At 42.0% G+C, this 26026-nt stretch overlaps 1 protein-coding gene across 1 annotated transcript in view; it reads right to left on the bottom strand.

Moving 5' to 3' along the window:
• DOCK5 (dedicator of cytokinesis 5) overlaps positions 1-26026 on the bottom strand; it is a 102551-nt gene that overhangs the window by 19566 nt on the left and 56959 nt on the right. Inside the window, exons 22-41 of the mRNA XM_083880582.1 lie at positions 25817-25951; positions 24534-24645; positions 24194-24264; positions 22688-22794; positions 21783-21919; positions 21021-21116; positions 19086-19184; positions 16897-16991; positions 15217-15295; positions 14813-14913; positions 12528-12586; positions 11915-12069; positions 10996-11081; positions 9480-9636; positions 8031-8071; positions 7853-7943; positions 5832-5951; positions 3831-3920; positions 2978-3082; positions 325-466 (exon numbers count right to left, since the gene is read on the bottom strand). Of these exons, the coding sequence (XP_083736708.1) occupies positions 325-466; positions 2978-3082; positions 3831-3920; positions 5832-5951; positions 7853-7943; positions 8031-8071; positions 9480-9636; positions 10996-11081; positions 11915-12069; positions 12528-12586; positions 14813-14913; positions 15217-15295; positions 16897-16991; positions 19086-19184; positions 21021-21116; positions 21783-21919; positions 22688-22794; positions 24194-24264; positions 24534-24645; positions 25817-25951 (2078 nt within the window). The remainder of the gene's footprint in view (positions 1-324; positions 467-2977; positions 3083-3830; positions 3921-5831; positions 5952-7852; positions 7944-8030; positions 8072-9479; positions 9637-10995; positions 11082-11914; positions 12070-12527; positions 12587-14812; positions 14914-15216; positions 15296-16896; positions 16992-19085; positions 19185-21020; positions 21117-21782; positions 21920-22687; positions 22795-24193; positions 24265-24533; positions 24646-25816; positions 25952-26026) is intronic.

Genomic DNA, 26026 nt, shown 5'->3' with positions numbered 1-26026 from the left:
TCCCAGCTGCATTTCCCATTTTTCCCCCAGAAATGCCCATTTTTTCTCCCATGGTCAGAGCACTCAGCACCACTCATGTTCTCACACAGGGAACCCTCCCTGCAAAATCTTCCTCACCCTCACACCAATTTATTTAACTCTGGCAGCCTCAAAAACACTTTAAATCCACCCTTAGAGCCCTGGAGAGCCCCATTTTTATACCTCCACACCCCCTGGAGCAACAATCCCCTCAATCCTCATTATTGCTCTTCACCACCTCCATCCTCATGGGAAAGAAGCAACTCTGGGATGTCCCAAAATACCCAAAAACCCCCAAAAAGATACACTGTTTGGGGGAAGCCTTGATTTCCTCAGCTGGAGGAGCAGTGCTGGTCATTTTCTCTGCACTGGGGAACTGTGTCAGCAGCTTCAGGTTAAAATCCTCCCTGCGCTCGTACTCCTTGCCACGGTAGATGAAAATCTTGTTCTGGGGGCGGGAGAAGAAAAAAGGGAATTAAAATCCAACAGATCAGTGGGACAGAGGTGTCTAAACCATCCAGGGGTGGTTTTGGGGAGGGCTGATCCCAGGTGGGCAGAGGGAAGGGTGGGATGGGGGCACGGGGGAACCTCAGATTTGTCTAAAAATTCCATTTTTCCACAGAGAATAATCAAAAAGAGATGGAAAGGAGCTTTTAAAAGCTGCCTGCAATGAGCAGGACAATGATGCCCACACAAATATCCCAGAGCTGCTCACACCCCCCAGAACTCCCAAAACTCCCAACTTCAATCTCAGCCAGGAGCTGACTTTTAATACCTGAATAAATGTCCTTTTTTTACTTTTTGATCCAATCTCTCATCCTTATCCATTTCCTTGATTAAATATTTGCTTTGTCTGGGCCAGAACCAACTTCATTTCCTGAATTCCTAAATCCAGTCCCAGCCTGCCCTGAGTTCCCTGGGCACAGGGGGAATTTTTAATTTCACCCACCACGTCCAGCCCTCCAGTTTTAACCCAACACCAAACCATTTTTTCCAGTTATTTTTCCACCTGGCTGTGTTTTCTGGAAGGGATGGATCCCAAAACACGACCTGGAGTGGAAATCTCCTTCCATTCCATCTCCTCACACAATTCTGACTTAACATTATTCTCTTTTTTTTTTTTTTTTTTATGTTTGGCTGCCACTGAAGAGCAGAAATTCAAACAGCTCTGAGAAGGTGGAACAGCCCTGGGGTTTAAAAAAAATCCAGCCTTGCTGAAATCAGAGTCACCCCTGTGCTCTACACAGGTCCAGCAGCTCAGAAAGAAATAAAAAATTTCAGCTCAGCAGAAATAAGAAACAATTTTGAACTTGAATTCTTCTGTGTGGAACAATCCCCGTCCTGAAAATTTGCCTGATTGAGGCTGAAAAGCTGCAAATTTTTCACAGGCTGAACATTTTCTAAACAGCAGAAATCACATTTCAGAGGGAGCAAAAATACAAAAGGAAAATTCTGCTTAAATCCACAAAAAAAAAAATATTAATCATCTAAAAAAAACTATTGTAACACCACGGAAAATTTCATTTTTGACTTGTTTTTTTTTTTAGACCCTGAAATTCTCTGAAACCCTCCTGGGATTTAGATCTGTCAGTGCCACTGAAAGGAGGAGTTTATATCTATTTATATCTATATCTATCTATCCATCTATCTATCTATCTATCTATCTATATTTATTTATATCTATATAGATATTTATATATAGAATATATAGAATATATAAAAATATATATTATATTTATATCTATTTGCACAATTTATATATTTTTATATTTTCATTATTGTATTGTATATATGATATTGCAGATAATATGCACTGGATTTTCTTGGAAGCTTTTGGGAAAATTGTGATTTTTAGGGTGTCCAGAAGTTGGGTGGGGAAGGATATTTACCCTCAGTAAAGAGGGAAAATTCTGTCTATAAAGCAACAAATTCTTCCCAGGCTGAATATTTTCTAACAGCAGAAATCACATTTCACAGGGAGCAAAAATACAAAAGGAAAATTCTGCTTAAATCCACAAAAAAAAAAAAATTAATCATCTAAAAAAAACTATTGTAACACCACAGAAAATTTCATTTTTGACTTGTTTTTTTTTTTAGACACTGAAATTCTCTGAAACCCTCCTGGGATTTAGATCTGTCAGTGCCACTGAAAGGAGGAGTTTATATCTATTTATATCTATATCTATCTATCTATCTATCTATCTATCTATATTTATTTATATCTATATATATATTTATATATAGAATATATAGAATATATAAAAATATATATTATATTTATATCTATTTGCACAATTTACATATTTTTATATTTTCATTAATGCATTGTATATATTATATTGCAGATAATACGCACTGGATTTTCTTGGAAGCTTTTGGGAAAATTGTGATTTTTAGGGTGTCCAGAAGTTGGGTGGGGAAGGATATTTACCCTCAGTAAAGAGGGAAAATTCTGTCTATAAAGCAACAAATTCTTCCCAGGCTGAATATTTTCTAACAGCAGAAATCACATTTCACAGGGAGCAAAAATACAAAAGGGTAAATTCGGCTTAAATCCACAGAAAAAATTATCAATCATCTAAAAAACCCTATTGTAACACCACAGAAAATTTTATTTCGGACTTGTGGGGTTTTTTTTAGACCCTGAAATTCTCTGAAACCCTCCTGGCATTTAGATCTGTCAGTGCCACTGAAAGGAGGAGTTTATATCTATTTATATCTATATCTATCTATCTATATATCTATCTATCTATATTTATTTATATCTATATATATATTTATATATAGAATATATAGAATATATAAAAATATATATTATATTTATATCTATTTGCACATTTTACATATTTTTATATTTTCATTATTGTATTGTATATATTATATTGCAGATAATACGCACTGGATTTTCTTGGAAGCTTTTGAGAAAATTGTGATTTTTAGGGTGGGGAAGGATCCTTACCCTGAGGAAAGAGGGAAAACCCTGTCCATAATATCCAACAGCAAAGTACTCGGGCTGGGGTCTCATGGCCTTCATGATATTCTCATAAAAAGTGGCTCTTTTTTTCTGGAAAAGAAAACAAAACCACATTTTTCACTTTGGGAAGGTCCAGGACAATTCCAGCTCAACATTCCCAGGGATAATTCCAATTCCAACACACTCCACAATTGGTTTTTAATGCAGCCTCTCATCCTTATCCATTTACTTGATTAAATATTTGCTTTGCCTGGGCCAGGACCAAGTTCATTTCCTGGTGTGCAGACATGAAAATACAGATTTTAGGGCTCCAGAAGGATATTTGAAATCCTTCACTGTGTGAAAACAAATGAAAATACAAATTATATTCTGAGAGTGAGCAGCCACAAATGGTGACAAAATGTCAGAGAACTGGCAGAGGAACCAAACTGGGCAGATGATTCTGCTGTGAAACAACAGAAAAACCATCTGGCTCCATCCTGAACCACGAAAAAAATCAGAATTTAGAGCCAAGAGGATTCTATAGCTCTGTGCTCACACTTTAACCAGAGAAACAACAAGGTGATGAGATTCCTGGAGCCTGGAAACACACCTTGGTTGTTACTTCATTTGGTTAAAAAATCCAGAATTCTAAACATCTGCATCAGAGTGTTTTTATCATGTTAATTAGGAGAAACTATGAAAATATTTATTCTCCTCCCAACCTTTTACAAAGCCATGGGTTTAAGTTGGTTTGTTTTTCTTTGACATGAATTTATTTTAGGTTTATCCTGCTTGAAGAGTATTAATTTAAGAAGTCAGCAGCCTGTTGGAAATGGAGATTAAATAAAAGCCTCACCAGGAGATTCCCAAGTCCCTCGTAGTCAAAGATTTTGTTCTCATACATGTCAGCCAGCTCCTTGCTCAGCTGAATGGCTTTTTCCCACATCTCCACAGAGGCAGGAGGGGAAAAAGAAAACAGGAAACATAAAAAGATTCACTTAAAAGCCTTTTACAGATAGGTAAATAAAAGTACAGCTGATTTTAATTTCTTTCTTTTTTTTTTTTTATTTTTTTTTAATTTAACTTTCATGCTCTGCCAGGTTTTCCTCAGACTCTGCTGTGATTTTATTATTTATTTTTTTTTTAAATTATAATCAAGCAGATCTTGTGATTTGGGGATGTGAGAGGGATTTGCAGAGCCAGGTTTGCACTGAGATGATCCTGAGAGGACAAAGCGAGGCACTGGGGGAGGGAGGACAGGTCTGAACAGGGCAGGGAGGAGCTCAGGGGGCTCCTCCTGCAGCACCTGGACAGGGGTTCCTTGGGTTTGGCTCATCAGGGAACCCTGGAATTTGGGGGGGGAGGGACTTCAAAGCCCTAAATCCAAACCCAAGGGAATTTACCAGGCAGGAAACCCTGAATCCAAACCGAACGGAATTTCCCTAAATCCAAACCCAAGGGGATTCATCAGTCAGGGAACCCTAAATCCAAACCCAAAGGGAATTTCCCTAAACTCAAACCCAAGGGGAATTTTCCCTGAACCCAAACCCAAGGGAATTATTTACCAGTCAGAAAACCCTAAATCCAAACCCAAGGGGATTTCTCTGAACCCAAACCAAAGTGAATTCACCAGTCAGGAAATCCTGAACCCAAACCCAAGGGAATCTCCCTAAACTCAAACCCAAAGGGAATTTCCCTGCACCCAAACCCAAGGGGATTCATCACTCAGGAAACCTTAAATCCAAATCCAAGGGAATTATTTACCAGTCAGAAAACCCTAAATCCAAACCCAAGGGAATTTCCCTGAACCCAAACCAAAGGGAATTCACCAGTAATGAAACCCTGCACCCAAACCCAAAGGGAATTTTCCCAGTCAGGAAACCCTAAATCCAAATCCAAAGGGAATTTCCCTGAACCCAAACCCAAGGGAATTTCCCTAAACCCAAACTCAAGGGGATTTCCCTGAACCCAAACCCAAAGAGAATTTCCCTAAATCCAAACCCAAGGGAATTTTTCCTGAATTCAAACCCAAAGGGAATTCACCAGTTGGTAAACCCAAAATCCAAACCCAAGAGAATTTACCAGTAAGAGAACCCTAAATCCAAACCCAAAAGGAATTTTCCTGAACCCAAACCCAAGGGGATTCATTATTCAGGAAACCCTATATCCAAACTCAAAGGGATTTCCCTAAACCCAAACTCAAAAGAAATTTTCCCTAAATCCAAATGCAAAGGGAATTTTCCCTGCACCCAAACCCAAAGGAAATTCACCTAAACCCAAACCCAAAGAGAATCCCCCTAAACCCAAACACAAAGGGAATTCCCCTAAACCCAAACACAAAGGGAATCCCCCTAAACCCAAACACAAGAGGAATTCCCCTAAACCCAAACCCAAAGGGAATTTCCCTGAACCCAAACCCTAGGGAATTTCCCTGAACCCAAACTGAAGGGAATTTTCCCAGTCAGGAAACCCTGAACCCAAACCCAAGGGAATTCACCAGTCAGGAAACCCTAAACCCAAACCCAAGGGAATTTCCCTAAACCCAAACTCAAGGGGATTTCCCTGAACCCAAACCCAAAGGGAATTCACCAGTAAGAGAACCCTAAATCTAAACCCAAGAGAATTCACCAGTCAGGAAACCCTATATCCAAACCCAAGGGAATTTTCCCTAAACCCAAACGGAATTTTCCCTAAACCCAAACCCAAAGGGAATTCACCAGTCAGGAAACCCTAAACCCAAACCCAAGGGAATTTTCCCAGCCAGGAAACCCTAAACCCAAACCCAATGGAATCCCCCTGCCCCCAACCCCAGGGAACTCCCCACCCAGCCCCCGAGGCGGGCAGGGCCAGCGCTGACCTTGCCCCTGTCGAAGAAGGCGATGATCTCCTGGTAGAGTTTCTCCTTGAGCTCCAGCTGGGAGTACACGTAGTAACTGTCCCTCTGCAGCAGGTGGGGGGCACACGGCCTCTCCGACCACTGGCGTGGGGAAAAGGGAAAAAAGGTGAGAGAATTGGGATTTCCAGAGAATCCTCCCAGTGGGGGACTCCAAACTGGTCCTTTGGTGAGGAAAACAAAGTTGGGAGGGATAAAATAGGCAAATAAATCTAATAAAATAACATAATAGATATTATATATAACAATAGAATAAATCAATATAATAGTATAAGTCAACATAACAATAGAATACATCAATATAATAATATATAAAAATAATATTTGAAATATAATAATATACATATTAAGTGATATAATTAAATAGTGATTAATAACAATGTAATAAATCAATATAACAGTATAATAAATAAATATAACAGTATAATAAATCAATATAATAGTGGGTGACTCCCAACTGGTCCTTCAGTGAGGAAAAGGAAGTTGGGAGGGATAAAATATGCAAATAAATCTAATAAAATAACATAATAGATATTATATATAGCAATAGAATAAATCAATATAATGGTATAAGTCAATATAACAATAAAATAAATATAATAATATAATATATAAAATAATATTTGAAATATAGTAATATATGTATACATAATAAGTGATATAATTAAATGGTGATTAATAACAATGTAATAAATCAATATAACAGTATAATAAATCAATATAACAGTATAATAAATCAATATAATAGTGGGTGACTCCAAACTGGTCCTTCGGTGAGGAAAAGGAAGTTGGGAGGGAGAAAATATGCAAATAAATCTAATAAAATAACATAATAGATATTATATATAGCAATAGAATAAATCAATATAATAGTATAAGTCAATATAACAATAGAATAAATCAATATAATAATAAAAATAATATTTGAAATATAATAATGAAAAAAAAAAGTGATTTGGCTCTTCTGAGCTGCTTTTGCCTGATTTAAACCCAAACCCTGGGACACCTGGAGCAGCTCAAGAGGAAAACACAGGAAATAAAAGTGATTTGGTTATTCTGGGCTGTTTAAAACCCAAACCCTGAGATACCTGGAGCAGCTCAGGAATAAAATACATGAAAAAAAAAGTGATTTGGTTATTTTGGGCAGTTTCAAGCCATACCTGGAGCAGCTCAGGAGTAAAATACATGGATAAAAAACCTGATTTGTTTATTTTAGGCAGTTTAAGGCATACCTGGAGCAGCTCAGGAGTAAAATACACGAATAAAAAAAGTGATTTAATTATTTTAGGCAGTTTAACCCATACCTGGAGCAGCTCAACGTGCTGAGGAAAACAGAAGGAAGGAAAACAGGGAGGAAAACAGAAGAAATAAAAGTGATTTGGGTATTTTAGGCAGTTTTAAGCCACACCTGGAGTAGCTCAGGAGTAAAATACATAAAAAAAGAGAGTGATTTAATTATTTTTGGCAGTTTAAGGCATACCTGGAGCAGCTCAGTGTGCTGAGCAAAACAGAAAGGAGGAAAACAGAAGAAATAAAAGTGATTTGTTTATTTTGGGCACTTTTAAGCCATACCTGGAGCAGCTCAGGAGTAAAATACATGAACAAAAAAAGTGATTTGTTTATTTTGGGCAGTTTTTAGCCATACCTGGAGCAGCTCAGGAGTAAAATATATGAAAACAAAAAGTGATTAGTTTATTTTAGGCATTTTTAAGCCATACCTGGAGCAGCTCAGGAATAAAATACATGAAAACAAAAAGTGATTTAATTATTTTTGGCAGGTTTTAGCCATACCTGGAGCAGCTCAGCGTGCTGATGAAAACAGAAGGAAGGAAAACAGGGAGGAAAACAGAAGAAATAAAAGTGATTTGTTTATTTTGGGCAGTTTAAGCCATACCTGGAGCAGCTCAGAGTGGTGAGGAAAATAGAAGTGAGGAAAACAGAAGAAATAAAAGTGATTTGATTATTTTAGGCAGTTTAAGGCATACCTGGAGCAGCTCAGCGTGCAGCAGCAGGGTGTGGGCGGCCTCTGTGAAGTTCTCACAGTCTGTGTGCAGGTCCCTGAGCTTGTACAGGTACCTGAGCAAAGAAAAAAGGCAATTCCTGGGTGTGAAGGGCTCCTGCAGCCAAAGGGATTTTCCAGGCTCGTGGAGGGACACTCCCTACCTGATGTAAATGTCCTCTCGCTTCTTCTCCTTGTAGAAATTCTGCCAATAATAGAAAAAGTGAAATGTTGGTGAGGTGCAGCAGAGATTTGCAGGATCCCCTCCAGAGCAGAAACCCCAGCAGGAGTTTTTTGGCATTTCAGGGATTTTTGCTGTCGTTTGGTGGATCCACCCCCTCCAATAAAGGGATAAATCAGAGGAATCATTTGTCTAAAGGTGCACAAGATCTTTGTAGGGGATCCCAGCCCTGAGCCAGGAATCCCCTCTGCCTGTGCTCCAGGGGAGGATCAGCCAATTGAAAATTGATCCATTTTTCTGTATTTATGGCTCCAGAGCCTGACTTGGGCACATCATCACCCAATAATGGCACGAGGAATTCATTGAAATCCTCCTCTGGATCGAAAAGAATTCCAGGGGGGTCTAGAAAAGCCCAGGGGAGGAGTCCCAAACCCCAAGGCAGATGCCCCAAACCCCAAGGAGGTGTCCCAAACCATAGAGAAGATGTCCCAAACCCCAGGGCAGATGTCCCAAACCCTGGGGCAGATGTCCCAAACCCAGGGCAGGTGTCCCAAACCCCAGGGGAGATGCCCCAAACCCCAGGGGGATGTCCCAAACCCCAAGAGTAATGTCCCAAACCCAAAGGAGGTGTCCCAAAACCCTGGGGGAGATGTCCCCAAACCCCTGGAGAGATGTCCCAAACCCCTGGAGAGATGTCCCAAACCCCAGAGGAGATGTCCCAAACCCCAGAGGAGATGTCCCAAAGCCCAGAGGAGATGTCCCAAAGCCCAGGTGAGGGTGTCTCAAAGTCACAAGGTGCTCTCAACCCTGCCCAGGAGAGGGGTCCCAAACCCAGAGATGTTCCAGACCCCAGGGCAGATGTCCCAAACCAAGGGGGATGTCCCAAACCCCAAGGGGGATGTCCCCAACCCCAAGAGACAGGTCCCAAACCCCAGAGATGTCCCAAACCCCAGGGCAGACGTCCCCAAACCCAGGGGAGGTGTCCCAAACCCCAAGAGAGGTGTCCCAAACCCTGGGGTAGATGTTCCAAACCCCAAGGGGGATGTCCCCAACCCCAAGGGGGATGTCCCAAACTCTGTGGGAGATGTCCCAAACCCCAAGTGAGATGTCCCAAACTCCGGGGCAGATGTGCCAAACCCCAAGGGCAGATGTCCCAAACCCCAAGGGCAGATGTCCCCAAATCCAAAGGAGATGTTGCCAAACTCTGGGGGAGATTTCCCAAACCCACAGGAGATGCCCCAAACCCAAGGGACATGTCCCCAAACCCAAGGGAAATGTCCCAAACCCCAAGGGAAATGTCCCAAACCCCAGGGCAGATGTGCCAAACCAGAGATGTCCCAAACCCCGAGGAGATGTCCCAAACCCTAAGGGAGGTGCCCCAAACCCCAAGGGAAGGTCCCCAAACCCCGTGTCAGACATCCCCAGCCCGCACCAGCACGTTGACGGTGCAGCTCATGCGGTTCTCTTTGCTCTCGTCGTGCATGATGGTCCTGTAGTCCAGCAGGTTCTCCAGCAGGCTGCTGACCAGCAGGGCAAACACCTCCCCGGGGGCCGCCAGGTACTTGTGCTTCCTGCAGTGCTCCAGGAGCCTGCGGGACACAGCGGGGTCAGGGGAGGTGTGGGACCCTGAGCTGAGGATTTCAGCCCTGGGAACTGGGAATTTCAGCCCTGAGAACTGAGAATTATTTCAATCCCAGGCACTGAGAATTTCAGCCCCAGGAGCTGAAAATTTCAATCCCTGGGCACTGAGAATTTCAACCCTGAGAATTCCATCCCTGGGCAATGAGAATTCCAACCCTGAGAATTCCAACCCTGGGCAATGAGAATTCCAGCCCTGAGAATTCCAGCCCTAGACAATGAGAATTCCAACCCTGGGCATTGAGAATTCCAGCCCTGAGCACTGAGAATTTCAACCCTGAGAATTCCATCCCTGAGAATTCCAACCCTGAGAATTCCAACCCTGAGAATTCCAACCCTGGGCAATGAGAATTCCAGCCCTGAGAATTCCAGCTCTGAGCACTGAGAATTCCAACCCTGGGCACTGAGAATTATTTCAATCCCAAGAGAGAGAGCTGAGATTTTCAACCCCCGGCATGGAGAATTTCAGCCCCAGGCAATGAGAATTTCAACCCTGGGAGCTGAGAATTCCAACCCTGAGAATTCCAGCCCTGGGCACTGAGAATTCCAACCCTGGGCAATGAGAATTCCAACCCTGAGCATTGAGAATTCCAGCTCTGAGCACTGAGAATTCCAGCTCTGGGCACTGAAAATTCCAGCCCTGAGCACTGAGAATTCCAGCCCTGGGCACTGAAAATTCCAACCCTGAGCATTGAGAATTCCAGCCCTGAGCATTGAGAATTCCAGCTCTGGGCACTGAGAATTCCAGCCCTGAGCACTGAGAATTCCAACCCTGAGCACTGAGAATTCCAGCCCTGAGCACTGAGAATTCCAGCTCTGGGCACTGAGAATTCCAACCCTGAGCATTGAGAATTCCAGCTCTGGGCACTGAGAATTCCAGCTCTGGGCACTGAGAATTCCAGCCCTGAGCATTGAGAATTCCAGCCCTGAGCATTGAGAATTCCAGCCCTGGGCACTGAGAATTCCAGCCCTGAGCATTGAGAATTCCAGCCCTGGGCACTGAGAATTCCAACCCTGAGCACTGAGAATTCCAGCCCTGAGCACTGAGAATTCCAGCCCTGGGCACTGAGAATTCCAGCCCTGGGCACTGAGAATTCCAACCCTGAGCACTGAGAATTTCAACCCTGAGAATTTCCACCCAGAGAATTCCATCCCTGGGCAATGAGAATTCCAGCCCCTGCACCAGCTCCCTGCTCACTGTAATAATTAATCAATTAAGGCATCTTTGCATTGGAAAAGCGGCCAAATAAAGTGTAAAATAAAATAAAAAAAGATGTGAAAGGAGCTCCAAGGTGTTTTATAACACTCACAGTTTCTCCAGCAGGAGCTTGTACTGCTCGTCCCCTCGGCCCCCCTCCACCTCCTGGTCCAGCTTGGTGATCAGCTCGTTCTCAAACTGGAAAGGCAAAAAATAAAATAAAATTTAAAATAATAATAATTATATATATATATATATATATATATATATATATATACCAAAACATTATAACATCATATTATTATATTATTAATATATATTATATATTCTAATATATAATGTATAATTAATAAATATTATATGTTGTTATATTATATTTTATAATATATGTTATATTATCACTACTATATAATAATATAGTAATTATAATTGTAGTAATAATGAATTATTATATTATTATATGAAAACTATTATATTAATATATATATTATTATTTCTATATTATTTAGATGTATATTATTCTATATACAAATATAATGAATACAACATTACTATATATAATATATATGATTACATTAAATATTGTATATAAAATATATATTATATAATATATATACTATATAGTATATATTTACATACATGTAATATATGTTATGTATAATATATATACTATATATAGTATATTATAAATATAAATATATAACACATATAATATATTATATAACTATGTGCGATACTATGATTTAATATATATTATATATAATAATATTATATATAATATAATATATAATATATAATAATATTATATATTATATATTATATAAATATTATATTATATTATATATTGTATTATATATTGTATTAAATATTGTATTATATATAAAAATATCATTTATTATATGTATATTATATATATTAAAATACTGTGTCATTTTTACATATTACACACACACATTCCATATTACACTGCATTTAACATCTCTCTATATTGCATTATTTTATATATATTGATTACATTTATCCCCCCTTACCTTGTGGAAATTCCCATTCCCGCTGAGGTTGAACTCACACTGCATCATGTCAAAAAAAATGGGAATTGTGGCTTTCCTGAGCTCGGGCTCCGGGACCAGCGTCACCTCCAGGATCGGCCCCACCATGGCTGGGATGAATTTGATTTTGTGGGGACCTGCAAGAGATTTAAATTCAAATACACCCAGTGATAGGATTGGGATTTCCCAGGGTTTAAAGCACATTATTCACACCAAACCCACTCTGCTCAGAATGAGGATGTTATTTAAGGAAGAATTAACAAGTCACAGCTCCAAAATTCAGCAATAGCCCAAGGAAATAAATGATTGAGCTGAATTGTAAATCACAAAAAAATCCCACTCATCCTTTCCATGGCAGAACATCCTTCAGAGGGAATCTAAGAATTTATCTCAGCAGCTGATGTGAGGAAATAAAAAAAAAAAAAATCAGCTTTTTTGATTTATTCCCAGACAAAAAAAGAAGTTTTTGTGTGCTGGAACAGCTGAGCTGTGAGCGCATTTCCTCACATTAAACACTTTTAATTGTCTGCAGCTTTTGTAAGGAAATAAAGGATTTGGAAGCTGGAATAAAGATAATTCTTCAGCTGGAACTCACCCAGGTTATACCACATATCCCTGATTTTGAAGCCAATTTCTTTCCTCATGTCCCCATACCTAGGGAAAAAAAATAAAAATATTCAAAGGAAGAGATGAGAGAGTTTAAAGCCCTGAAATGATCCTGGGAATGCTGAAACCACAAATGTCACTCTGAGAGCAGAATTTCCTGGGAATTCAGATTTCCTGCTCCTTCCACCCCACTTTGGGTGGATTTGGGTGTTTTTTTTCCCCAAAGGTTTAACTGCTGCCAAAGCAATGAGAAATTATTTCATTATCAGGATTCTTCAAGCCATTTCTGCAGAAAAAAGGGGATAAATCCCAAAAAAAGTCTGTGGAAGGTGGTCAGGGATATCCAGGCACCAGATTCCAAGGAAATGAAAAAGTAAAAGTTGCTCAGTGACTAAAAATTGCTGGTTTGGGGCTATTAATGGCTCTGAAAAAAATTAAATTAAAAGATGGGGGACTAAAAAGCTGGAGGAGTTTTAGGATTCTTCTGACCATAAAGGCTGAGGGATTGCATCAGGGAATTTTGGGAATCAGGACAAGCTTTCCATTACAGACAGTCCAGTGGCCAGAATCCTGGCAAGGTGCTGGAACAGCTCAGGATCTGCCTGATCAAAATTAAACCAGTTCAAGATCAAAATTAAAACAGCTCAGGGTCTGTTTGACCCAAATTAAACCAGCTCAGGATCTGCCTGATCAAAATTAAATCAGCTCAAGACCAAAATTAAACCAGCTCAGGATCTGCCTGACCCAAATTAAACCAGCTCAAAATCTGCCTGATCAAATTAAACCAGCTCAAGATCAAAACTAAACCAGCTCAGGATCTGCCTGACCAAAATTAAATCAGCTCAAGACCAAAACTAAACCAGCTCAGATCTGCCTGACCAAAATTAAACCAGCCCAAAATCTGCCTGACCAAAATTAAATCAGCTCAAAATCTGCCTGACCAAACTTAAATCAGCTCAGGATCTGCCTGACCAAAATTAAAATACCCCAAGATCTGCCTGACCCAAATTAAACCAGCTCAGGATCTTCCTGACCAAAATTAAACCAGCTCAAAATCTGCCTGATCAAATTAAACCAGCTCAAGATCAAAACTAAACCAGCTCAGGATCTGCCTGACCAAAATTAAATCAGCTCAAGACCAAAATTAAACCAGCTCAGGATCTGCCTGACCAAAATTAAATCAGCTCAAGACCAAAATTAAATCAGCTCAGGATCTGCCTGACCCAAATTAAATCAGCTCAGGATCTGCCTGACCCAAATTAAACCAGCTCAAGACCAGAATTAAACCAGCTCAGGATCTGTTTGACCCAAATTAGACCAGCTCAGGATCTGCACCTAACTTAAACCAGCTCAAGATCAAAATTAAACCAGTTCAAGACCCAACTTAAACCAGCTCAGGATCTGACTTGACCAAAATTAAATCAGCTCAGGATCTGTCTGACCAAAATTAAACCAGCTCAGGATCTGCCTGATCAAAATTAGACCAGCTCAAGATCTGCCTGATCAAAATTAAAATACCTCAAGACCAAAATTAGACCAGCTCAGGATCAAAATTAAACCAGCTCAGGATCTGTTTGACCACACTTAAACCAGCTCAAGACCTGCTTGACCCAAATTAAACCAGCTCAAGATCTGCCTGATCAAACTTAAACCAGCTCAAGACCAAAATTAAACCAGCTCAGGATCTGCCTGACCAAAATTAAACCAGTTCAAGATCAAAATTAAAACAGCTCAGGATCTGTTTGACCCAAATTAAAGCAGCTCAAGATCTGCCTGACCAAAATTAAACCAGCTCAGGATCTTCCTGACCAAAATTAAAACAGTTCAGGATCTGCCTGATCAAACTTAAACCAGCTCAAGACCAAACTTAAACCAGTTCAGGATCTGCCTGATCAAAATTAAACCAGCTCAAGACCAAAATTAAACCAGCTCAGATCTGCCTGACCCAAATTAAACCAGCTCAAGACCAAAATTAAAACAGTTCAGGATCTGCCTGACCAAACTTAAATCAGTTCAAGATCAAAATTAAACCAGCTCAGGATCTGACTCACCAAAATTAGACCAGCTCAAGATCTGCCTGATCAAAATTAAAATACCTTAAGACCAAAATCAGACCAGCTCAGGATCTGCCTGACCAAATTAAACCAGCCCTGAGATCCTGTCCTGGTCACCCCTTTATCCCCCTGCCCAAACCAGCATTTCCTGGGGCTCTCTGGGGTGTCTGGAGCTCCCTGACAGCAAAAAAAAGGGTCTTGAAATGAAAAAAGAACTCACTTCTTGATGATTTTGCTGCGTTTGGCCTGGGAGAAGGTCTCCAGCTGGAGGGACTCGTGGGTGAGGAAAGCCACAGCCAAGTGGAAATAATTATTCCAGAGCTGGGGGAGAGAAGGGAGATGAAAATGGGAGGATGCAAAGGAAAAACAACAACAGGCACCAAAAGAAAAATAAATCTGCCCAGCCCCAAATGCAGTTCCTCTATATGAGGAGAGGAACCTCAGTGAGCTACTGGTTTAAAATTAAATTAAATCAGAAATTTAAACTGCAGAGAACTGATTTAAAATGGAATTTCTGCATCCACAGAGCCTCCAGAGTGGGAAAGGTGGAGGGGGTTTGTTCTGTCAGGTTTGGGATCCAGAAAAAAATCCAGGGAAAAAAAAAAAAAAACCCAGGACAATCACCTGGAGTTCAAAACTTTTTTCATCCAGGAAGAAGCAGTTGAGGACGGAGGTGAATTGATTCACTGCCCGGAGAAAAACCCTGAAGAGACAAAAAACATCAAAAAAAGTTGATTTTGTAGGGAAAAAATCAATGACTTTGCAGCTCCTGTGTGGCAGCTCAGGACAGCAACAGATGTTCCCCAAAAAACCAGGAATTTCTCTAAATCAGGGAATTTTAAATGATAACATGATGTACACCATGCTTGGGTTAATAGTTTTATGATATTAATGATTCTTAGATTTTTAACATTGACCCAAAACTTAAAATTTACAGGTTTTGTACCGTGCGACAAAGGATGTTTGTATTATTCCAATATTATTAATATTGTATTACAGTTAATATTGAACATTGAGGTTCACATCTATGGGCTTCAAATTTGCAAAGCTGAATGCAAATAAAACAATTTAATGCCTTTATATTTTGTTTAGTTCCAAAACAAATGTAGGAAAAAAAAAACAACAACAACAGAAAACTAAAAGTGCTAAAAGATTTATTTAGAAATTAAGAGTAAAAAAGAAAGTGCACTAAATCAAAATATAACCAAAAAAAAGGGCATTAAGTTAAATCAAGTATCTTGTTTTGTTCATATTTTGTTTTGTTTGCCTTCAGCAATGCAACCTTGTTTATCAATCATCCAAGGAGCAATGTTTAAGAATATGTAGAATTTCTTTATTAAATGACAGTCTAAGAGAAATACAGAGTTCAATCAAATGTTACACTTGTGCTTTTTGCTTCCTTGCTTTTAGCAGTGAAAATTTGCCAGTTATTTGACTTAAAACAAATATCTAAGTAGTCAGTCTAAACCAAATATCTAAGTAGTCAAGCCAAAACAAATATCTAAGTAGTCAAGCCAAAATTAATATCTAAGTAGTCAACCTAAAATTAATATCTAAGTAGTCAACCTGAAATAAATATCTAAGTGGTCAACCCAAAACGAATATCTAAGTAGTCAACCTAAAATAAGTATCTAAGTGGTTTTAGCTAATGCTAAAGTTTAAATATCATATGTCTATATATACAATCCTAAATAAGTTATTTGGCCAGGATGCCAATAAACCCTCAGACAATTCTAAGGGAAACCAACAAATCTATTCGAGGCACCCTTGGAGAGATCATCAGGCCCAGGGAAGCTCCAAAGGCAGACTTAAGGCAGTTTTAAGCCAGACTTAAGCCAGATTTAAGCCAGATTTAAGGCAGATTTAGGGCAGATTTAAGGCAGATTTAAGGCAGATTTAAGCCAGACTTAAGCCAGATTTAACCCAGATTTAAGGCAGATTTAACCCAGATTTAAGGCATATTTAACCCAGATTTAACCCAGATTTAAGGCAGATTTAACCCAGATTTAACCCAGATTTAAGGCAGATTTAACCCAGATTTAAGGCAGATTTAACCCAGATTTAAGGCAGATTTAACCCAGATTTAACCCAGATTTAAGGCAGATTTAACCCAGATTTAAGGCAGATTTAACCCAGATTTAAGGCAGATTTAACCCAGATTTAAGACAGATTTAAGGCAGATTTAAGCCAGACTTAAGGCAGACTTAAGGCAGACTTAAGGCAGATTTAAGGCAGATTTAAGGCAGATTTAAGGCAGATTTAAGGCAGATTTAACCCAGATTTCAGGCAGATTTAGGGCTGTACCTGCTCTGCATCATGTTCATGACCATCCAGTCGGGCGCGTACACGTTCTTCCCAATCAGGTCCTTGAACATGATGAAGGTCTCCATCAGGAAATCCTGGGGGAAGAGCAAAGCCCAGCGGTTGCAGGGGCTGCTTTTGTGGCTGTGGGGTCACAGGGAGGTGATGCTGTGAGCTCATTTTTGGGATTTTATTGATTAATGAGGCTGATTGGCCATCAATGCCCTGCTCAAAAGAGGCCTCTCATTGTGTGGTTCGTTATTTCATCTCAATAACAGAATTATTCCTGACATCTCATCCATCCAAGGAGGAAATAACTGCGCAGAGGGTTGGTCTGGTTTAATTAAATCTGTCTCTGCTGGTTTGCATTAAGCTTTGCTGGAGGGAGCCCCGAGCATGAGGTGGATTGGAGAGAAAAATTAATTATTTGGGGCTTGTTCCCAAACCTCTGAGTGCTGACAATGCAACAGGAGGATCCAGAAATCTGAAATTATAATGTGTTTTCACCCATTAATTAGTTAAATCATTCCTGGTCCAGTTTAAGAATAGGGAGTGAATATAACAGCAGAGATGTGATTTAAAATTATTCTACATTATTGCAGCAAAGACACTTTTGGCACAAACACCCTCCAAAACAAGACTTCAAACTTGGAAAAAAAAAAACCAAGTTGAGTTGCAGAATGAGAGGAAAAAAAAAAAAGGAAAAGAGTATCAGGAATATTGATCTTCTCTTTGTGGTCTCTGCAGACACAAAAGCCACTCTGAGCCCTTAAATCAATTCTATTTTCTGCAATAGCACATTAATATTCCAAAATTGAGAGGGACACAAAGAAGGTCACAGGAGGAGCCACCCCTTGATCCCCTTGAAATGATCAAAAAAAAAAAAAAAAAAAAAAGTCTGTTGAGCTGAACAGTTTGGGCTGAAGAATTGGCAAGAAATTGATGGTGCTGCCTCAGTAAAAAATCCTTTTTTCATGATTAAATCAGAGCCTGATGGAAAGGGCTGGGCTTGACCTTGAACATAAATAAATTAACTCCTGAAAGTGCTAAAATAACCAGGGAATGGTGCCAAGGCTGGAAACAGCAGCACAAACAAACCCAATAGTGAACAACAAAAAATAAAAGGAGTTATTGCAGCAAAAAGGAATTTTCTGTTCCATTAACAATTGTCACACCACGACCAAGGCAGGTTTGATCCTGTGGATTTAAAAGTGTATAAAAATCAGATTAAAAATTGTTTTTTTCCATAATAGTCCTGAAAATTTTCTCACTGGATGAAGAGTTCCAGAATTCCTGAATTTTCCTGATTTGGGCTTTTTTTTTTTTTTTCTTCCTTCCCAAGTTAAAACCAATTCTAAACTCAAATGAAATGTGAGTGACCTGTAGGTGGCTGTGTTGCTCCACTCTTGGCTCAACAACTGATTTTTTTTTTTTTTTAATGAGATTTTCTGTGTAATTCTGTAATTCCAACTGCACAGGGAAAAAAAATCTGTAATTCCAACTGCACAGGGAAAAAAAATCTGTAATTCCAACTCTATAAGACCACCCTGGCTCTCTCCAAAGGGAATCCCAAACTTTCTGGTGGGTTTTGGCACAGGAAAAACACAACTCCAGGCCAGAATTTCAATAAACAGCCTCTTTCAAATTGCAAAATAAGGAATAAAGGGACAAAAAAAGCTCCAGCAGTTCTTGGGTTGTGCATCAGTCTTGGTAAAACACAAGTTTTGGGGTATTTTGGGGGGTTTGGGGGAAAATTTGCTGATTTTAGGCAGAAAAAACCTCTCAGAAATGGGATGTTTCACCTGGTTTCACACCCATAATTTTTTGGGGATGTGGATTTTTAATATTTTGGGAAGTTCCTGTATCGCTGCCATTAAAAAGCAAGATTCAAACATTTAATTAAACTTCAGAAGAGGTGAAAGAATTAAATAAAAAACAACAGAGGCACAGAGTGAGAGCCAGTTCCCTCTTCTGCTTCCTGACTCAAACCAAACATTTAATTTTTTTAGCCATTAAATAACCATTTTTTTTTCAATACCACAAATTCCTCCTCCCCACTGACACCCAACAAATAAATTCCCAGAAATTGTGGCAGCAGGAGCCAGTGCTGAGGGTTTGATCAGCCCAAAACTCAGCAGAGAAATGAGGATGGTGATGGTGATGATTGTGCTGAGCTCATTCCCCAGACTCACAATAATGTCCTGCCTGGTTTTGAAAGTGTTGATGTAATGGTTGTAATGGAAATCATCCATCTGCCTCAGGATTGCTGTCATGCAGGCCACAAAAATACCCTGGAATGAGAAAAAAAAAACAACAAAATATTGGGTTATTTCCCTGTGAGTCCTCAGTGTGACCTAAACAAATATCACTGATCAGAATCCTTTATTGACTTGAACTGTTTGCTCCTCTAAACCAGGCAGCAATTCCTAAAATTCAACCTTGAAATCTGGGTGTGGCTTTTTTTTTTTTCCTCCCCCCATGGATCACAGGAGAAACACATCCTCCAAACACAGGGTTTTATTTTTATATATATATCAGGTCTTAAAGGTCTTTTTCAAGGTGACTCTCTGAATTTCAGATTTTTTTTTTTTTCAGATTTAGCAGGGTCAGCTGCAATTCTTGTGAGTGGCACTTTAGAGTGACCCCAGACTTATTAAAAATCAGGTAAATCCCCATCTCTTGGCTTTCCCATCCTTCTGTACATGAAATCCAGGGTGAATTTAAACAATTTAAACAGAAATGCCCCTGAGGGTCTCATCTCTCAGCATTTCACCCCGTTAAACCCCAAAATGCAGCAAAGCTGCTGTGTCAGGCACTGCAGTGACACAGAGGAAATGAAATCACCCCCAGTGACTCAGCTCCAACTGCAGCAGCACAAACTGAGCCCCAACCCTGACAAAAACACACCAGGGGCCACGGCTGGGGGACAGAAACCCTGCAGGGAAAGGGGAGGGAGGAGTTCATCAGGCACTGCTGCCCACTGAGAGCTCCCAGGGGGAGAAATCCCACTGTTACAGGGGCTGGGGAAGGAGGGAAAGGCTCTCAGGGGAGAAATCCCACTGTTAGAGGGGATGGGGAAGGAGGGAAAGGCTCTCAGGGGAATGGATCCCACAGTTAAAGGGGATGGGGAAGGAGGAAAGGGCTCTCAGGGGAGCAAATCCCACTGTTAGAGGGGCTGGGGAAGGAGGGAAAGTCTTCTAAGGGAACAAATCCCACTGTTAAAGGAGACTGGGGTCAGAAGGGAGGCAGGGAAAGGCACCCAGGGGAATGAATTCCACTGTTAGAGGGGCTGGGGAAGGAGGAAAGGGCTCCCAAGGAATAAATCCCACTGTTAAAGGGGTTGGGGAAGGAGGAAAGGGCTCCCAGGGGGAGAAATCCCACTGTTAGAGGGGCTGGGGAAGGAGGGAAAGGCTTCTAAGGGAGCAAATCCCACTGTTAGAGGGGCTGGGGAAGGAGGAAAGGGCTCCCAAGGAATAAATCCCACTGTTAGAGGGGCTGGGGAAGAAGGGAAGCAGGGAAAGGCACCCAGGGGAATGAATTCCACTGTTAAAGGGGCTGGGGAAGAAGGGAAGGGCTCCCAGGGGAATGAACCCCAACATTAAAGGGAATTGGGAAAGGAGGAAAGGGCTCCCAGGGGCATGAAGCCCACTGCAAAGGGGACTGGGGTCAGAGGGAAGGCAGGGAAAGGCACCCAGGGGAATGAACCCCTGTGTTAAAGGGGCTGGAGAAGGAAGAAGGGCACCCAGGAGAATGAATCCCACTGTTAAATGGGACTGGGATCAGAGGGGAAGGAGAAAACAGCTCCCAAGGGAATGAACCCACTGTTAAAGGTGATGGGGAAGGAGGGAAGAGCTCCCAGGGGAATGAACCCCAATGTTAAAGGTGATGGAGAAGAGTAAAGGGCACCCAAGGGGAGTGAACCCTTCTGTTAAAGGTGCTGGGGAAGAAGAAAGGCACCCAGGAGAGTGAGCCCCACGGTTAAAGGTGTTAAAGGGAAGGGCAGGGAAGGAGGGCAGGTAGGGCAGGTAGGGCAGGGGTGGGGAAGGGGAAGAGGAAGGGGAAGGGAAAGGGAAAGGGAAAGGGAAAGGGAAAAGGAAGGGAAGGGAAAGGGAAGGAAAGGCTCTCACGATGTGCGGGGACTGGCGGCTCATCCCGATCACGGTGCGGTTGATCCGGCGCAGCAGCCGCTCCATCATCAGCTGGATGTGCAGAGCGGTGGCACCCTGGGGACAGCAGCAGGGGACACTGGGGACCATCCCTCGGGCACAGCCTGCCAGGGGCAGCTCCCTGCGGGGCAGGACTGCCCGGGCAGGGCTCTATTGCCATCAGGGGGAGCAGAAAAAGGAGATTGAAGCACACGAGAGATCGATTCAAACACTCTGGGAATTCACTCGGTGGAGAATCCCCTCACTGGATCTGTCCCAGCTGCATCAGCTCATCCTGGGGCTTTGATTTGTTTTCTCTGAACTGTTTAAACCACTCTGTTCACGGGCACTCAGAACAATTCCCATGACCAGAGAGGGAAGTGCATTTTTCTGGCTGAGCAGTGACTGTTGTCCCTATTCCATAACAACCTCCTCATTTTTACACCACACAACACCCCTTTTTCTTGCTCCAAATCACTGAACAAGCCACCAAAGCAGCTGGGATGACATTTTGCCCCCTAGAAATAGAAGTAAACACTTCTAGCAGTGCTAACAACTAATTCAACCTTTCCTGGCTCCTTTTCAGACAGAACCACTACACAAAGAGCTGCACAGCGAGGCACCACAATTCCTATAAATATCACAATCCTCACTCATTAAAGGATAAATTGAGGATGATTCTTTACTGTAAGTGCTGGAAAGAAGAGCTGAGGTGGAGTGGCAGCCCTGAGGGCTGGGGCTCACCACGTCTTTGCGGTCCAGGACCTCCAGGACACTGCTCAGGAGCTGGGAGCTGGCCTCGTGGTCGGGCTTGCAGGAGTTGTCATCCAGCTGCCCGCTGAGCTGATCGATGAGCAGGGGCAGCAGGGCATCTCTGCACTCTGCAAAGGGACACACAGAGCCTCAGCATGGCCTGGGGTGGGCACCTCGCAGGGCTGTCCCTGACCCTGATCCCAGCTGGGACACCAGAACTTGTTTAAAGTTACAACAATCAGGCTGGGGAGAGGCAGAAATTATCAGGAATTTGAATTGTGGAGCCCCAGAATGGGTTGGGAGGGACCAAAAGGATCATCTCATCCCATCCCTGTCATGGGCAGGGACACCTCCCACTGTCTCAGGGGGATCCAGCCTGGCCTTGGACACTCCCAGGGGCAGCCACAGGAAATCTGGGAATTCCATCCCAGCCCCTCTCCCAGTGTTTCTTCCCAAAATCCCGTCTGAACCTGCACATGGAATCCTGGAATGGTTTGGGTTGGAGGGGCCTCAAAGCCCATCCAGCTCCACCGTGGGACTTTCCATGGATCAGGGGGATCCAGCCTGGCCTTGGGCACTGCCAGGGATCCAGGGGCAGCCACAGCAAATCTGGGAATTCCATCCCAGCCAGGAATCCCTTCCCAGTATCCCACTTAACCCCACCATTTAATCTATAAATTCTGCATATTCCATCAAACAGCTCCCTCCTCCTAAATCCCCACCCCGGATCAGAATCCCACATATTGGGCATCATATGAAAACTGAACAGCAAAAAAACCCTCATTCAGTTCTTCCATGGCAAAGAATGTTTCCAGAGATGGATTTAATGGTGGGTTGTCCCAGTGACTGCCAGGGGAGCTCGTTTTGGAGGACCCAGAGCCCCCAGGGTCACTCACCAGCCTGTTTGAACAGGTCACTCTCCACAATCTTGGTCAGGCAGTTTAGCTTCTGCCGCACCAGCTGGTTCTCGGGGATGCTCTGGATGAACTTGCTGAAGAGGACACTGTGTGGGACCCAGAGAGGGGACAGGGGGTCAGCATTGCCACCATCCCACAGGGACACTGCCCAGAGTGGACAGAGGGTCAACATTCCCTCCAACCCACAGGGACACTGCCCAGAGTGGACAGAGGGTCAGCATTCCCTCCATCCCATATGGACACTGCCCAGAGGGTCAGCATTCCCACCACCCCACATGGACACTGTGGGACCCAGAGAGGGGACAGGGGGTCAGCATTGCCACCATCCCACAGGGACACTGCCCAGAGGGTCAGAATTCCCTCCATCCCACATGGACACTGCCCAGAGGGTCAGCATTCCCTCCATCCCACATGGACACTGCCCAGAGGGTCAGCATTCCCTCCATCCCACATGGACACTGCCCAGAGGGTCAGCATTCCCTCCATCCCATATGGACACTGCCAAGAGGGTCAGCATTCCCACCACCCCACATGGACACTGTGGGACCCAGAGGGGACAGGGGATCAGCATTGCCACCATCCCACAGGGACACTGTCCAGAAGGAGCAGGGGGTCAGCATTCCCACCATCCCACATGGACACTGTGTGGGACCCAGGTTATCAGCCCAGTCAGAACTGCAGTTTTAAACCTCTTGAAAGGAAGTTTTTATTCCAGCACAGCCCAGGCACATCCCAAACCCCATAACAAACAGGCACTGCTGTGTCCCTCCAGTGCCAGCACAGGATAATCACACTGAGTGTGTGATTGATCACCTAAATCACCCAGGGAAATCTGGAAAGGCTCTTTCTGAACCCACTGGTGAATCTTTGGAACATCCACAGCAGCAAAGGCACATCCTCCTCCCAGCTGCCCCTTCCATCAGTGGGTGACTCACTCCAACCCCAGACTCCCTTAAATTAAATTCCAGAGGCATTTGCTGCCCATCTGCTGCTCCCCAGCAAATCACTCGTGTCAGGGCTGGGCAAAGCTCTGAGCACCAACACAGGAACCCACAGGGCTGAGAATTCCCTGGATAAACACAACCTCTGGTTTTCCCAGCCAAGGCTCTGCCTTTGACACTTTCCAGGAACATTCACCAAGAACTTGTACAAAATTTCACCGCTCTCAGATTTTTCCTTCTCAGTAAAATCTTGAGATGAGGATCCCAGAATTCTGGAATGATTTGGGTAGGAAGGGACCCTAAAATCACCCTGTCCCAGGTTGCTCCAAGCCCTGTCCAACCTGACCTTGGACATCCCCAAAATGAAAATAAAGAATCCTCTGAGCTCCACTGACTCCCTTTAAAGCCCTGCAAGCACCTCCTGGAGCCCATTCACAGCATCTGCACCATCCCATCATAACCAGAGTGGCTGTTTTTAGCCAAATTTCCAAAATTTCTTCCCATCAGATGAAGTTTAGAGGACAAACAAATTTAATAGAGTTACCTGAGCTCAACGGGGTCAAAGACCAGCTTGACATCGTTTATGATGCTTGGTAAATATTTTAAAGCTGCCCCCTGAAAGAAGAGAGAAAAATAAAAAAAAAAAACAAAACAAAGGGCATGAAACACATGTGGGAAATTCAGTTTTTGTCAAGAGCAAACTGCAGAGAACAGGTTTAAAATCAAATTTATGCATCCACAGATGTCAGAGTGGAAAAAGGTGGAAGAAAAGGGATTTATGGACAATTCTCTCATCCCTTTTCCTGGCCCAGCCCCTTCCCCAACTGCACCAGTTGATCTCATTGAAGATTTTTGCTTTTTTTTCTTTAGGAAATGATGCTGACCTTGATCTTGACAGCCTCCTCCAGGGGCCGGTCCATGAGGATGTTGAAGGAGAGGAAGAGCTGGCGAATGGCGTCGTTGAATTCATTCCCATCCTCACTTTTCCCATAAACACTGCAAAGAACAGGGGAAAAAACAGGATTTTATCCTGTGGAGTAACATCTTAATGCCACTTCCTTCCATAAAGACATGGGGGTTAAATGGAATTTTGGGGATTTTTGCAGTTATTTCCTGCTGGAATCTGTTATAGGGGAAAAAAAAATTGCATTTTTCAGGCTGCCACTGCAGCAAAATCTGTTTGGGTTCCAAGAATTAAATTGGAAAAAAATAACATCCAGAATGGGCATGAATAAAAGGTTTCAAACCCTCAGAGTGTCAATCTCTGGGAAGATGTTTTTTAAACTGTCATTGATTTTATCCCAGCTGGAAAATGTGTCACCCCCCACATCTCACTTGAGGATTTAAGTGTCTGTGTAATTTTTTTCTTAAAGTTTCTGAAAATGAGGAGGAAAATCCATATTTTACTTTATAAAATGTGTCACCCCCACATCTCACTTAAGGATTTAAGTGTCTTTGTAATTGTTTCTTAAAGTTTCTGAAAATGAGAAGGAAAATTCCATATTTTACTTTATAAAATTTGTCACCCCCACACCTCACTTAAGGATTTAAGTGTTTGTGTAATTTTTTTCTTAAAGTTTCTGGAAATGAGGAGGAAATTCTGTATTTTATTTTATAAAATGTGTCACCCCCACACCTCACTTAAGGATTTAAGTGTCTTGGTAATTGTTTCTTAAAGTTTCTGGAAATAAGGAGGAAAATTCCGTATTTTACTTTATAAAATGTGTCACCCCCCACATCTCACTTAAGGATTTAAGTGTCTGTGTATTTTTTTTCTTAAAGTTTCTGAAAATGAGGAGGAAATTCCATATTTTACTTTATAAAATGTGTCACCCCCACATCTCACTAAAGGATTTAAGTGTCTGTGTAATTTTTTTCTTAAAGTTTCTGAAAATGAGGAGGAAAATTCCATATTTTATTTTATAAAAATAAATATTGGGTTCCTTTCCAGCTCTGCTTGTTGCAAGTTTTGGAGGAACTAAAAGGTTTCTCTCTCTGTTCTAATCTGATATTTTAATTTTTGCTCAATTTATTTGCTCCAGCCACAGACAAAGGGCAAGAAAGATGCTCTAAATCAGTCAGTGCTGGAGGATTTGGTGGGGAATATCCCCTTTAAGGATATTTTCTGGCAGTGGGTGTTCCCAGAGGGAGGAAGGGCTGGACACACCTGAGGTAAAGCACCCGGGACTGCACAATGAACCTGAACAGGTATTTCAGGGCTTTCAGGGCTGCAAACAGCAGCTCTGTCTTGCTGGAGTCCTCAGCATTCCCCACGTAGCAGTTCAGGACTTTGGTGAGTTTCCTTTGGGAAATAAAAACAAAAAGTTTTTTAAAAAACAGATAAAATAAATAAAAAAATAAAATAAAATAAAATAAA

Source organism: Zosterops lateralis (assembly GCF_965231275.1).
Source record: "Zosterops lateralis genome assembly, chromosome: 30".
NCBI classification, from domain to species: Eukaryota; Metazoa; Chordata; class Aves; order Passeriformes; family Zosteropidae; genus Zosterops; species Zosterops lateralis.
The sequence above is the reverse complement of the archived record's forward strand: the minus strand, read 5'-3'. Positions and strand labels throughout refer to the sequence as shown.